Consider the following 14,053-nt stretch of genomic DNA (forward strand, 5'->3'; position numbering starts at 1 on the left):
AGATTTAAAGCAATATTAGTGTTTATCATCTGCTTATCTACTCTCCTAACATCATCAGGGTGATCAACAAGGGGACAATTTGGCATAATGGTTAATGCCTTTACCTCATGAGCACAAAGTGCAGGATTTGATTCCAACTTCTGGTTATTAGCTAGGGTTGTAATATTCTGCAAACTGATTAATATTTACCTATGAATCTAAGAATCAGCATGATATTTTGTCAGTACACTGGAGTTCATATGTCCATGCATTCTGTTGGACACCAGTTGTAGGCTTATAAAAAGAAGCCTCATTGGTAATGGAGTCACAGTTTGCAGATGAAGTTTTGCAGTAAAAAATGGATATGTGATCCACCAACTGAAAAAACATTAAGTGTTCTTGCTAAGCCATCTGGAAAGAGTCTAAAACAGTGTTTAAGTAACAGAAGCAGTTGTACTGACTGCTTTTGAACACCCTCTTCTGTGTTGTACTGTACTTAACTGGTTTAACACTAATTTGATGTAGGTTTGACTGAGACATACAGATAAACACATGGGAAAGGCATAAGAGTGGAGCCCCAGCTAGCATCCACACAAATAATGTAGGCTGGTGATATGGTTAATTCAGAAGAGGAGCTGGGTAATAGTAGCAAACCTGAATTAGAACCACAGATGGCAAAGGATATTAGGCTTGCTCTAAAGGGGATTACTTCAGGGTAAGGGATATTTAACAGCAGTCAGCCTAAATGTAATCCATAGTTATCAAAAGATAACAGACTTCTTATAGTAAGGAATCCAGGGATAATCATGAAAAGAGAGAAATTGGGTAGGGGTGGCAAAGAAGGCCTCCGACCTTTAAGGGCAGAGGGAGTCGGTATACTGAGAAAGGTAGGGTGTCATGGTTCATAGAATGGACCTCTGATTGGGGGCTAGATGCATAAGTAAGACAAGAATTGGTTGTCCTCCATGGAACTAACATCAAGTACTTCTGCATGTAGCCCATGGTATTCCTTTTCATGAAGTACAGGCATAAAGTATACAAAGAGGAGGCTAATGCATTTTTTTGTTATCTAGATATTATAAACAACATGTCAGGGTACATTAAAATACGTAAGCAGTGCCAAAATTTTGGCAGGCAGGGAGACAAAGTTAGAGCTGTTTTGATATTTTTACCTGTTGTTGAAAAATTGTTTTAAACTGAATCCATGAATATTGTTGGACCTCTTAATACCCCAAACACCTCAAGTAAGAGGTATATCTTGGTGGTGGTATTGTTTTGTGCTAGTAGGTATCCCAAGGTGGTGGCTTTGTCCTTTATTGAAGTAGAAAATGTAGCAAATGTTATGTTAGAAATTTCAGCAGGGTAGGTTTTTACTCAGAAATACTGACAGATGGGCTAAGATTATATACGGACTATTTGTGGAAGTGCCTAGCAGTTAAAAGCTACTTTTGGTAATCAACAAGCAAATGGTTTGATGAAAAGATTTAACTCTTCCCTGAATACCATGCTGAAAGCATTCAGAAAATATTTTAACTGTGACTGCGAGAAGTACCAGTCAAATCTCCTCTTTGCTTATAGGGAGGCACCACATGAATTTTAATTTCTTCACTGTTTAAGCTACTTTATGGTCCTGAGATGAGAAGGGATGTCTAGACTTCATTTGCAATGAGTGGAAGGTTTGAAGGGGATTCTGACAGAAGGTTTGTTGTAACATACATACTGAAATTCAGGAATAAGCTTTGTGAGTTTATAGGTTTGGATTAGGACAGTGATGGAGAACCTTTTGGGCTTGTGTGCCAAAAATTTGGAAAATGCCTATCGTGACTCTGCTGGTGTGCCCCCCCCCCCCCCCGAACAAAAGAGAAACATTTTTTTTGCATATTCATTTATTTAAAAAAATACAGTCCAATCATGTGTGCTGCTATGTATTATAAAAGTAAAAGAAAAAAAATCAGTGATTTACAATAGGTAAAACAATATGCACACTGATAATTGGGCTTAAAATAGTGCACCAAAAATTACCCTACTTTTAATAGTAATTTTGAATTGAAATGAAAAAATATGGAACACATTGCATTTTATTTGATTAACATCAATTAATGACTTTTTTGTTGCTGAGTTTTAATAGATAAGTGCAAGGTCACATATTTCTTGTATTTTTGTTCATTCAGTTTCTTTGGTAACTTGGGTGTTGGTGAATGCTGGTGTACACCCAAAATGTGGTGTCACCTTTGACATGCATGTCATAGGTTCACCATCAATGAATTAGGAGCATGTAGCTCAACATAACAGCAACAAAAGGTTTCCTGCATACCAATAGCAAGAGCTCATGGAAACACCGTAGGACAAAATGCAATGGTGCTCAGTCCTGTTTGGTAAAATAAGTTTCAAGTGTATGAGAGTGACCTTTCACTGTTGTAAGGAAGGAACATGTGCCAGTTACGTGGTGGATTTGCCAGACAGGAAACGAAACAGAAATTTTATTATGGGCTGTAGTTAGATGTGCACAATAGCAGATCTGTGGTGGACTACAGACTGTTTCATTTTCACCTGTAGCTCCAATTTGGGGGGCCCATTCTCTGTGTACTGAAGCCTTACTATTATAGAGAGCTGTTACTTAATATTTGCAGTGGGATGCAAGAGGCATTTTAATACAGAGCTACTAAGTGAAGCTCGGTTTGACACTTTGGTGAGAGGTAGTGCTCTCATGGCAACTTTTCCCCACCTAGATTCAAGAAATCTAAGCAGAATCATAAGAGCTTGAAAAAATGTTCACTACTAAACCAAAATGTGCCCAAACAATGAAATACCATATAGATAAAGAGACCTAGCTGCTAGTCAAAATGGCAGAGTTGACCACTATAGTAAAAAGATTCCAGATGAAAATGGCATAAGGGTTTTTGCTCTCTTATCAAAAATGTACAAGACCTTGCCAAAGAACAGGTTGTGTGATTTAACTATGAAAATGCATTTTTACTCAAGCTTTGTGTCTTGGGGTGTTTCAAGAAAATGTACCAAACACACGGTCCACAACAAACTAGAACAAAACAAACACAGGAACAGCAAGCAGAAAAAAAGTCCAGGTTATGTTTTAATAGTAAATAATGAAGCGCTTTTCGTTTGCTTCCAAAGCAAACTTCTTCAGATTACAAATGCACTTACAGAAAAATGCATTTAAATACCAACAGGTGATACTCTTTACCTATCACCACAAACCTCCTCTGCATGAATACTTTAAAGAAACACTTAACGCATTAAAACTGCTAATCACTACTTCAAGATTAAATTGGAAGTAGCAGTAAACACCAAACAATATTAGCTTACATAAACACTAAACCTATCTAATATATGCTAATTAATTAAAAATCTTGTCATTTTAAACCTACATCAAATTGAAATAACACATTCTACAATTAGATATAGAACTGCTCAATAATTAAAAACTGTCATTCTCATGAGTGAGACACACCAAGTTACATGAATAAAATACAAAACATTTTCATCTTTGCAAACTTTTCAATTTCAAAATACAGCTGATAGAACAAGCTTCATTTATACCAGGAAAGTTATAAGCGTTCAGTCTGATTTGCCACAGCAGTTCTAATTCTTCTAAACGTAATGAACATCAGTATGCAATATCTAAAGGCAAAACTGACAACGCACTAGCTAAACACATACAGTTGCACAAAGATCCTAAATTTAGATTTATGGCTATAGACCAGGTAGCAACAGATATTAGGGGTGGACCTTTACCATTACGTTTAGAAGAATTAGAATCGCTGTGGCAGAACCTAGACTTTTTTTCTGCTTGCCATTCCTGTGTTTGTTTTGTTCGTGTTTCAAGAAAAGACTATGTAGAACGGGGAATGATGTCAAATGATAGATGTCTTGGATTTAAGAATGAAATAGCTGTACATTTCATTAAATGCGTAGTACTTAGATCTTTTTTTAATAATATGAAGTTATTTACAGTTGCCGTTCTCACTGATTCCTTCACAGCAGCATGCGTTATCTCAACATTGAACAGAATTGCCTTTGTCTTCTAACACTGTAGGGAGTGAGATCTTTACTTACATGGAGTGTTTTGAACCAGAGGTGCTGTTGTCCTCTAATTGCTTTTTGTCTTTGGCGATTATTTGAATTTAGAAATGTATCTAAACTCTGTGGAATATAATAAACCAGAACTGATGCTGCTCTTTCTTTTCTTTTTTTCTGGCGCTGCTGTTTGGGCATGGGAAGTTCTAACATTAAAACAATAATTCTGGGATTAAAGACTTGTTGTTCTTTAGTTTCATCTTATGATTTCAATCAACTACAATAAGTAACTATAAATAATATCTGATGCAGTTAATTTTTCTTTCATTACAGCAAAACATTTATTTTAACTTCCTTTCTCCAATTCGATTGCAATATTGTACTGTGTGCATATGTATATATAAAATTAGATCTTTTTGAAAGTAAAGAGTTTTCTTTTTTAAACGCTTGCAGATTATCTCTTATTTTACTAGAGAAAGTTATCTGTTTCTTGTCACCTTTGAAAGGAGACTGTTAGGCCATCCCCTGTTTTAATTCAGTGTTACAGGAAACTGGTACTGTCACTGAAGACGTATCAGTAGCCTTTCCTGTCAGCATTGCAAATGAGTTTGTGTGTTTGTATGTTTTTGAAGAAAAAAAAAAAAACATTCTGATTATGTCTCAGCTACTGTTAGTAAATCTGCATTGGAAGGTACCATGCACAGACTGTAGTGGAAAAAAATCTTGTGGAATCAATGATTATAGACTTGTTCTATAGCTAACACTGTAGAACGTATTTGGGTGTAACAAGTGTTTCTTATACCCCAATATGGTAGTGTACATTTGCTGTAAGCTCTTAAGGCTAGTCTGCCTCAATCATGCATACTTGGTGGCTATGGGTAGATTTAAGTTCTGTAACCCTTATATCTGACATTACTTCAATCCCCATCCTTTTGTCAGTTAAACTGGTAACAGTGGTGCAAGATTCAAGGTTTCATACCCCCACCACCATAACACATAACAAAGCTTAATGAAGTAATTATGCTATAGAAATACAACAAAGTACAAGACTAAGTAGATATCTGTTGGGTAATTAGAGCTGTTGTGGTTCTTAGATCAGGTTCTGTCGTGCCTTTCAAAACTGAGAGATTGCATTGCCCTGATAACAAGGAGAAAACTATCATTGTTGGCTGTAGACACTAAAAGGCACCAAAGAATAATTAATGAATGTTTTGTTTACTTCTATTTCATATTTAGGGGAGCACAATAGGAACATTGTCATGTGGATGGATCACAGAGCATTTTCACAGGCAGAGAGAATTAATCAGACAAAGCACAGTGTCCTGGACAGCGTGGGTGGAACAATGTCTGTTGAAATGCAGCCACCTAAGCTTCTCTGGATAAAAGAAGTAAGTTTTTTCCTTATGTATTGCAGTTTAATTTCCAGTACGAGCTCAACACCAAACACTAATTGTGCCTGTAAAATATGCAGAGAGACATTTTTAAGCAGCCCAAAAGTGAAGGCTAACTGCAGATATTCTCAAAATTGAGAGTGCTTGTTTGGACCAAAGGTAATTTAGACATATCATTTGGTCTTAATGTATTTTATTAAATATACATAATCACTATACGTATCTTATATTTGTTATTTATAGGAATGGAATATGCAGCTCCATTTTGATGTAATAAAGCAGTCAATTTATTTTATATATTTGTCTTTTTGTACCCGGGAAAGTACCACTAAGCCAGTGGCCCATTTGCGGTGGAGACCAGGGAGAAAAGCTCCACAACAGATTCATAAATATTTAAGTAGTAGTTGATGAGTAATTATATAGAAAGGGAGAAAAGTCCTGCAACAGATAAGTATTTTGCAATGAGCTGGGGGGAAAGGCTCCACAAAACACACATAAAACACATTTTAGAATAGCTGGTAAGTAAATAGGATGCAAGGAGAGAAAATCTCCATGATAACTGAAACACAAACAGATTGATACACATTTTCAAAATATTACTAGAATAAACAATGATCAAGAATACAATATGAACTGCAAGTAGCTTTGTAGAAGTGGTAAGCCTATATCAAATAAACTAATACATAGTTTTCAAAATATTGACTATATTTCTAGTAATATATGGAGGTGCGACATAGAGTATTCTGCTGCCAAAATAGGCATAGTAATAGAATGCGCTGAAGAGTTATGTGCACGAGGGAAGATTAAGGACTTGGAGACAGAGTTTATTATTAGAAGATGTTATGGAAGAACATTAGAGAGGAAAATAAGTTGTAGAAAGTGCCAGGTGAAGATCATGCATTAGTAGTATGGTATCATTAAAATGAGAGCTTATTTTGATGTTAGGCCATTACTACCTGGTAAAATGTGAAGGTGCAAGTGAATTTAGGAGTAAGAAAGCCATAGTTATAGTGAGTCGGTGATCATACTTCTGTTGTGGGGGATGCACAGGTACAGGTGTCAGCTAGATATTTTTTTAGATTGGTCTTGAAATTGGAAAGGTTTACAGTATGATTAAGCGATAAGGGGGCAGAGTCCCAGAAGTGGGCTCCATAGCTGTAATAGAGAGAGTTTCCTGCTGACTGGTATGGTTTGTAGGTAATGAGGAGCATTTTGTTTTCAGATTGAGTGACCTAGAAGGCATGTACCTATGTAATAAGTCTAGTAGGGCTCAAAGGATTGTACTAGTATGACCACCAGTGTCAGCACAGATGGATGTTTACTTCTGTGTAGTGAACCTTTATGAATAGATCTATACATCTTTTTCATTGAGCTGCATTTACAACTTGAATTTGGTTCCTTAGGCTTTATGTAAAATTCATCATATCTTTATTGATATTAAAGATAAAAGGCCAAGTTTTATGGCACTGTGTTTACTTTAAAGTATTTGGTGTATGTGGTGTGTGTATTTATCATTATCATCCTTTGTCTGTACAGTCGAAACTGTCATAAAAAGACTAATTTCACAGAACTATGTTTGCCCACTTTGGTGTACTTTCAAGAGATGTATCCTCTGTTTAGCAGATAGACAGTTGAACAATACATGCATACATAGCTTTGTAAATCTGAATGTTGCCCTAGGCTCTATGCCTAATATTACTTGAAAATGAGCAGATGTAGGAATTAAGGGTCTTGTCAATTGCTTGTAAAAAAGATCTTAAAGAAAGATTTACCAGGTGATGCCTACAAGCAACTGATTTCACCCGTCCCTTATATTAGGTGGGTCACTTTGAGCTGAGAAACCTTTCATTTCATTAACTTTATGAACAGGAGGAAATTCTAGCTGCACTTTATCATTAATTGGAAACTAAGCTATTTGAATACTGACCCTAAAAACTGGTCTCTTTCCCACAGCACTGCTGTGTTCAGGTAAGAGACCTGAGCAGAGTTCAGGGTTAGCATATTAATCACAGTAAAGTTACTCACTCATGTAACGTGAAAGGTATCCCCTGAACTCCAGTGACTTGTTTTCACTTTTCTGTATGCAGTCATCGACAAATTATGTTAAGAAATTTAACACTGTTCTAGGGATTTACCATTTCCCTTAGTTTTTCTGTATAACATATTACTAAATACATGATTAATTTTATCAGCTTGCAGGAGGTACTAATTACGTACATCCTAAATGATTGTAAACAACCTTTGTACTTCCACTCTTTTATCTCTATCTTGATTTAAATTTAATACTATGTTTACTCTGACTGGCATTAACGGTGAATGTGGGTGACATTATAGCACCAATGTGATGGCTTGTAGTGTTTCTTTAGAGTAACACAATGAATGAATCGATTTGTGGTTGTGAGATGACATCCTTTGCTCTGGATGTTGCTCAAGAAATAAAAATTCTGAAGGACTTCACATTAATATCTTTAACCACATATACCTTGTAACAAAGCTCTATTCCAGATGTCATGATGCGCAAGCTTCTGTGCTTGTCATATCTTTTGCTGCAGTATTCAAAGTGCATCTCTCTTCTAGACAGAAACAAGAGCAGATTTCATAGTGGAGAATTTACTAATAGTGAAGTGATTACTTGATTGAGACAGCAGTTGTTGTGAAAGACGTAACCTTCTCCCACATTTATATTTTTTCTAGAGATGTTATTGTAGCTGTGAATCTGAAATCCAGCAAGAGGCAGCATGATGCTTATAGCAGATCATAATTGATTAAGTAATTGTGTCAGCACGTTGATTGCATTTCATTTAAACAGAACAATTCTTAATCAGGCTTTGAGAATCTTGACATCATTGTTGTTCAGCTCAGATGCATTTAGAAAAGCTTTGATTATGTATCAAGTTTCTGCAGGTGGATCTAGACTAACTGAAGCACTGTTTGCCATGTGAACACATGAAAAGGCAAATCTAGTTTGTCTTCTCCCCTCATGCCGTTTGAGTGACCTTTTTTGAAGAAAAACCTTTTATGCTTATGGAGTGTACATGTATGCATATGCACTCTGCCTGTCAAAAGGTCCTTTGGAGTCTTAAACTTTTGCATTCCATCTTTAAAGATGTTTTTCCAAAAGGTTATTGCTACAGTAATTTCACTGAATAGCATTTGACTGCAGACAGATGTCTGTTTTCTATACAGGCTTCAGTAAAAGTAAGTAACCCCTATCAGATAGCAGGATGTGTCCTATATTCACTGAGGATATATTGCTACCTGTGTTATTTCTTCTGCTTGGGAAAAAACATAAGGTGTTGCTCTGTGAACAGTGTAAAACTTTTAGTATGACAAAGCTAAGAATATAAAAAAAGGCTAGAAATCCGTTCCAAGTCACAGCATGAAGAATGCACTGGCACAGTAACAGACATAGCCAGCCTTAGGCATAGGCCAACTAGGCGGCCGCCTCGGGCGCTGCACTAGCAGGGGCACTTTTCCGGTATTTATTTGGTGTATTTAGATCAGGATGGGGCACTGAGTGGTGTGTGTGTGTGGGGGGGGCTGTAGAGCCATTTTGCCTAGGGCATCAGTTGACCTAAGGCCACTCCTGGTAACAGTTCACCGAAGTGTCTCTTTATTAACCGCAATATTATAAAGGTTAAGCGCTTTCATCTATTTAAAATAGACTTCATCAGAACACTGCTTTTAAAATCCACTCAGTTTAAATATGTTTACCAACCAATCACCTACATTTCTCAATTAATTACAGTTAGAACCTTAAAGTGCACAGTGCATATTTCCCTTACCCAATACCCTAATACAAATGAATCTTGAAACCTGAATAAATAATTTCATTAAAATCTTAAAAAATATATTTAATAAAAAATATACAATTTCGCAAAGCCCTATATTTCATCCTGGATGTGTGACTCTTATAATTAAATGATATGCTACCTTAGATTTTTGGACGATATCTTTTTAATTTGGAAAGGGGACATAAAAGAGTTTAATGAGTTCAAAGAATATCTAAACACTAGGACTAGCTATTTAAAGTTCACCTTTAACGTTGAGAGCAAATCAATTTCCTATTTGGATACTCGCATAACTGTAGAAAAGGGGAAATTTAAATCTAATGTCTTTAGAAAAGACACCTTTAGTAGTTCATACTTACAATATTCTAGTTGCCATCCGTGTGGTCAAAAAAGGAGTATTATAAAAGGTCAATGTATTAGGGCAGCTAGAATGACCTCAGAGTATTCAGATTTGATAGCTGAATTAGATTTCATAGGAGATTTGTTTAAAAGTAGGGGATACCCCCTGGTGATGATGACAGATATTGTAGAATATGTGAAGAAAGAATGGGGGAAAAAATATAAGCCACTCATTGGCAGTGGACGCAGTAAAAGAGGAGGTGGAACCAGTGATAAGGATGATCAAGACACCAATGAGTACACTAAGGCATGTGTCCTGCAATTTGCACCCCATAGTAGTGATATTAAAAAAATTATTTTGAAGAATTGGAATATTTTAAAAACTGACAGCAATGTATTCAAGGTAGTAGGGGATAAACCTAAGTTTGTATCAAGAAATGGAAAAAATATGAAATTTGAGCTGGAAAAGAAAAAAATAACGAACAACATCCAGGAGGTAGTGAGGGGTACCACAAAATGTGGTACCTGTAACCAGTGTAGTTTAATTATAAATACCTCCTCACTTAAATTAGAGGATGTTAATATGACAGTGGTCAAATTTCAAAAGGGCAACTGCAGGACCAAACATCTAGTATACTCAGCAAAATGCACTAAGTGTCTTTGTTTTTATGTAGGAAGGACAGATAGTTGTCTGAGAAATAGAATATATGACCACTGTTACAGCATGAAAAAGAAGGACGAAAACAACACTTTATGGAGGCATTTGGATGCAAGTAAAACCTGTGCAGCTTTCCATTTTGGCATTTTAGAAATAATTAAAGGTAACCCCAGGGGGGGGTAGTATAAAGAAAAAATTAGGGGAGAAGGAGGCTAGATGGCAGATTAAATTAAATGCCTCCGCGTATCCTGGTATTAATGAACACATATCTGTGAAACCCATATTAGAGAATATTAAATAGATCTATGGTCATTGGTATTATGTTTTTAATTCATATACATTTATTTTTTACATAAGTACATATACTTTATTACTAACTAGGATGGATTAGAGAGCTATTTATATGTTTAATTATAAGAGTCACGCATCCAGGATGAAATATAGGGCTTTGCGAAATTGTATATTTTTTATTAAATATATTTTTTAAGATTTTAATGAAATTATTTATTCAGGTTTCAAGATTCATTTGTATTAGGGTATTGGGTAAGGGAAATATGCACTGTGCACGTTAAGGTTCTAACTGTAATTAATTGAGAAATGTAGGTGATTGGTTGGTAAACATATTTAAACTGAGTGGATTTTAAAAGCAGTGTTCTGATGAAGTCTATTTTAAATAGATGAAAGCGCTTAACCTTTATAATATTGTGGTTAATAAAGAGACACTTCGGTGAACTGTTACTGTGCCAGTGCATTCTTCATGCTGTGACTTGGAACGGATTTCTAGCCTTTTTTTATACTGTTGACTGTTCCATTTCGCTTTTTGGTTTTCAAAGCTAAGAATATTTTAAGGCCTTTTTAGAATTTGGGTATCTGGTTGCCCTTGAAGCATACATGGGAAGAGGGATCTTTCATCTAAAACTTGAACCATAAACTAAGGGAGGAAAGCTTTGCTTTCTCAGCTATTGCAGCCCCCCATGGGTTATAGTGTAGATGAGGAAGAATTTTTGTCTCATGTGAGTCTCCATCTGAAGATGTATCTTTTCAGTAAACAATTATCATCAAGTACATGATTGCTCAGTGAGTTTTGAATCAATACTTTCCCCAGGAAAAATCCCTCTAGAAATGCATACAAATCACTAACATTTAAGAAGCTTAAAAATGGTTTGGTTTTGAAAAAAAAAGGCAAGGCTTGAGAGGCCATTATGACCCTACAAGACCTGGATCTGTTGAGAGTTATTATCATTGGGTTCAGTGACATTGAGGTTCATCCACCCTGAGTCAAGACCTTGCTTTAACCTCCACTTCATGCATGCCAACCCTTCCAGATGTGTACACTGGATTCCCTTTCTTGGAATCTAGCCATTTTTCCAATATTATATGAAATCCATTGCATTCAGGTGCTGGTTAGCATCTTCCATAGATAGCACCACAGGATCTCCATCAGTTGCAACCACGCCATTAATCAGCATAGGTGCTCTGAACCAGGTCTTCCTAGGATTTTATTGATTTTTCCTAGAGGTGGCTCCACTTGCAGTTTCCCTTTCTCCAGCTTCTGCTCTTGTGGTTCTTCTACTACCTGTTTCATCTTTCCCCAATGTCAGTTAGACAGTTATCCATGTCTTTGGGGTTTTTTACTCCCTCTCTTTTGATATTGCATGTTACTGAATATTACTTAGCATCATGGAAGTTGCAGCTCCACCTTTGGATCTGATCCTCTCCATCCCCACTTCAGAAGTAGTCATGCAGCATAATAGGGAAGTGGGATCCTTTCATCTAAGTTATACTTGGACGTAAACCAGTGGAGCAAAACTTGCCTTCTTTAGATCAGTTTCAGTCCCCCATGGTCTTATGATATAGATGAGAATGATTCTGTCTTCTGTGAGCCCCCATCTGAAGATGTATTTTTCAGGAAGTAACTAAATTAACGAGAATGCATTTTTAAGGAAACAATTTTTAATGAGAGTGCATTTTAATTGGAGGATAAAACACCTTTCTGCTGTTAAGTGCTTCAAGGTCCTGCAGTTTGAGAAGTGTATGCCTGGACCCAGGTCTCCAAAGTAGAACTCAAGAAGCTGGATAGGCTTTATATGGTTCATGAGATACATAAGTATTTACACAAGAGCCAAGGTGCTGAGCTGCAGTAGTTTTCTTTGATGCTTCTAGAGGATCATGATTGACACTGACTTTAATATTCTCCAAAATGATTGAAATAAATGGATCCTTTACAGATATGGTGAGAATGATCAGCTGGCAGACCCATGAGATTCAGTACTAAGGAGCATTTTGAACCAGTTTGTGAAAATGGCTCAGGATATTTCAGATGAGATTGATAGAGACAGAATTGTAAAACTCATGCAGAGGGCTACCACAATGGGTGAGTAGGCTTTAAAGAGATACTATGAGGCCAGTGAGGATGCCTGTATCAGCAGCAAAGCGTAAGATTCATCCTCTTTAGAGGACATAAAGTAGCACCTCTTGGAAATCCTATTAGATACGCTTTTTGGTTGCTTGCTCTCTCAATTGTTTTTGTAACAAGAAGAGCAAAATTCTACAATTAATGAAGCGACTGTTTCACACACTCCAATTCCTAGATGTTCTAGACATGGACCTATTTGTAGAAAACAAACAATGATGGGTCTTAGTTACAATGAGAAGGGGCAATTATAAAAGAGACTTCAATTTTGGAATGAAAGAAGAGGATGTGATGGATATTAGGGCTTTATAGACAGAGACAGAGATCTATCCTGCTATTGCAAGTTCTCATCAACTGTGATTATCTCTAACCCCTCTTGTCCACAAAAATGTGGGTTTTAGAAATTGCAAATACAGGTTCTGCGTTAGAAGTCTAACAATTCCCTCCTTTAATGGCATTCCTGCCATCTACAAAATCAGCTAAATATATTTCAGGCAATTTTTGTGCCAACTGTTTGATTGTAGCTTTGCAGAGAAGGTATACCCATCAGACCTGGAGAAGAGGTACTGTTCAAGACTTTCTTGGGAAGACTGACCTACTTCTAAGGTGAAGAAGTTCAGGATGCTTCTTCTGGAGATTCTCTTACAGGGGATTTGAATTTTACAGCTGTAATAGCGGATAGCACATGTCACAAGTAGAACATATACAAGAATAATAGAAGTGAACATTACTAAATACTTTGGTATGGGTAATATATAGTTATTGGAAATGGACATTTATATTGCATTAATTACAGTAAATGTTTTAGGGGTCATCAGGATAATGGTTTGTGTGATGGTATACTGATCAGTCAGTTGTCCCCAAAATATTACACTGGCAGCTTAGGATTAGTTTTCAAGAAAATTCCTGTTTATTTTTGCAGTATTTTCTGCAAAGTGAAAATGTATCCTGAGACGGTTGTTAAATTGGGGGCATACAGTCTGAGATTTGGGAGTATGTGTTTTACACAACTCTTTGAGTTTAATAAAAATATTTGGGTCTGTATCATATCACCAAAGAGGCATTGCAGTGAACGCCTCTTCATCGACACATACACAACGAACACACAAAACCACGAAAGCTGACATCAGCCTCAGAACATAAACATATCATTACAAACATAAAGTGGGGGGCTTCATCCCCCCCACATCCCCCAATGTGGGAGACTGTGCCCCCCCACTAAAGATACCAACTCCAAGAATGCACTACAGTGTGGAAAACGGCAAATTTACAGGGATGGCTAAGTGATTTCTTTCCCAAGGAAAGAAATCATTGATGTCAGCGTTTGCAGTTTTGTGCATTCTCAGTGTACGTGTCAGCGAAGAGGCATTCACTGCAATGCCTCTTTAAGTATTTGATATAGACCCAAATAGTTTGCTTCTGTCCATATAGAGAATTAAACAAATTT

At 36.5% G+C, this 14,053-nt stretch overlaps 1 protein-coding gene across 3 annotated transcripts in view; it reads left to right on the plus strand.

The window, feature by feature from the left end:
* The window catches only part of FGGY (FGGY carbohydrate kinase domain containing), a 2,391,991-nt gene that overhangs the window by 332,409 nt on the left and 2,045,529 nt on the right, over nt 1–14,053 (plus strand). For all 3 annotated transcript variants that reach the window (XM_044085530.1, XM_044085531.1, XM_044085532.1), the window contains exon 4: nt 5,251–5,402. In XM_044085530.1, coding sequence (XP_043941465.1) covers nt 5,251–5,402 — 152 coding nt within the window. The remainder of the gene's footprint in view (nt 1–5,250; nt 5,403–14,053) is intronic.

This window comes from Protopterus annectens, chromosome 10.part0 (genome assembly GCF_019279795.1).
Source record: "Protopterus annectens isolate FY-2018-M chromosome 10.part0, PAN1.0, whole genome shotgun sequence".
Taxonomy (NCBI): domain Eukaryota; kingdom Metazoa; phylum Chordata; order Ceratodontiformes; family Protopteridae; genus Protopterus; species Protopterus annectens.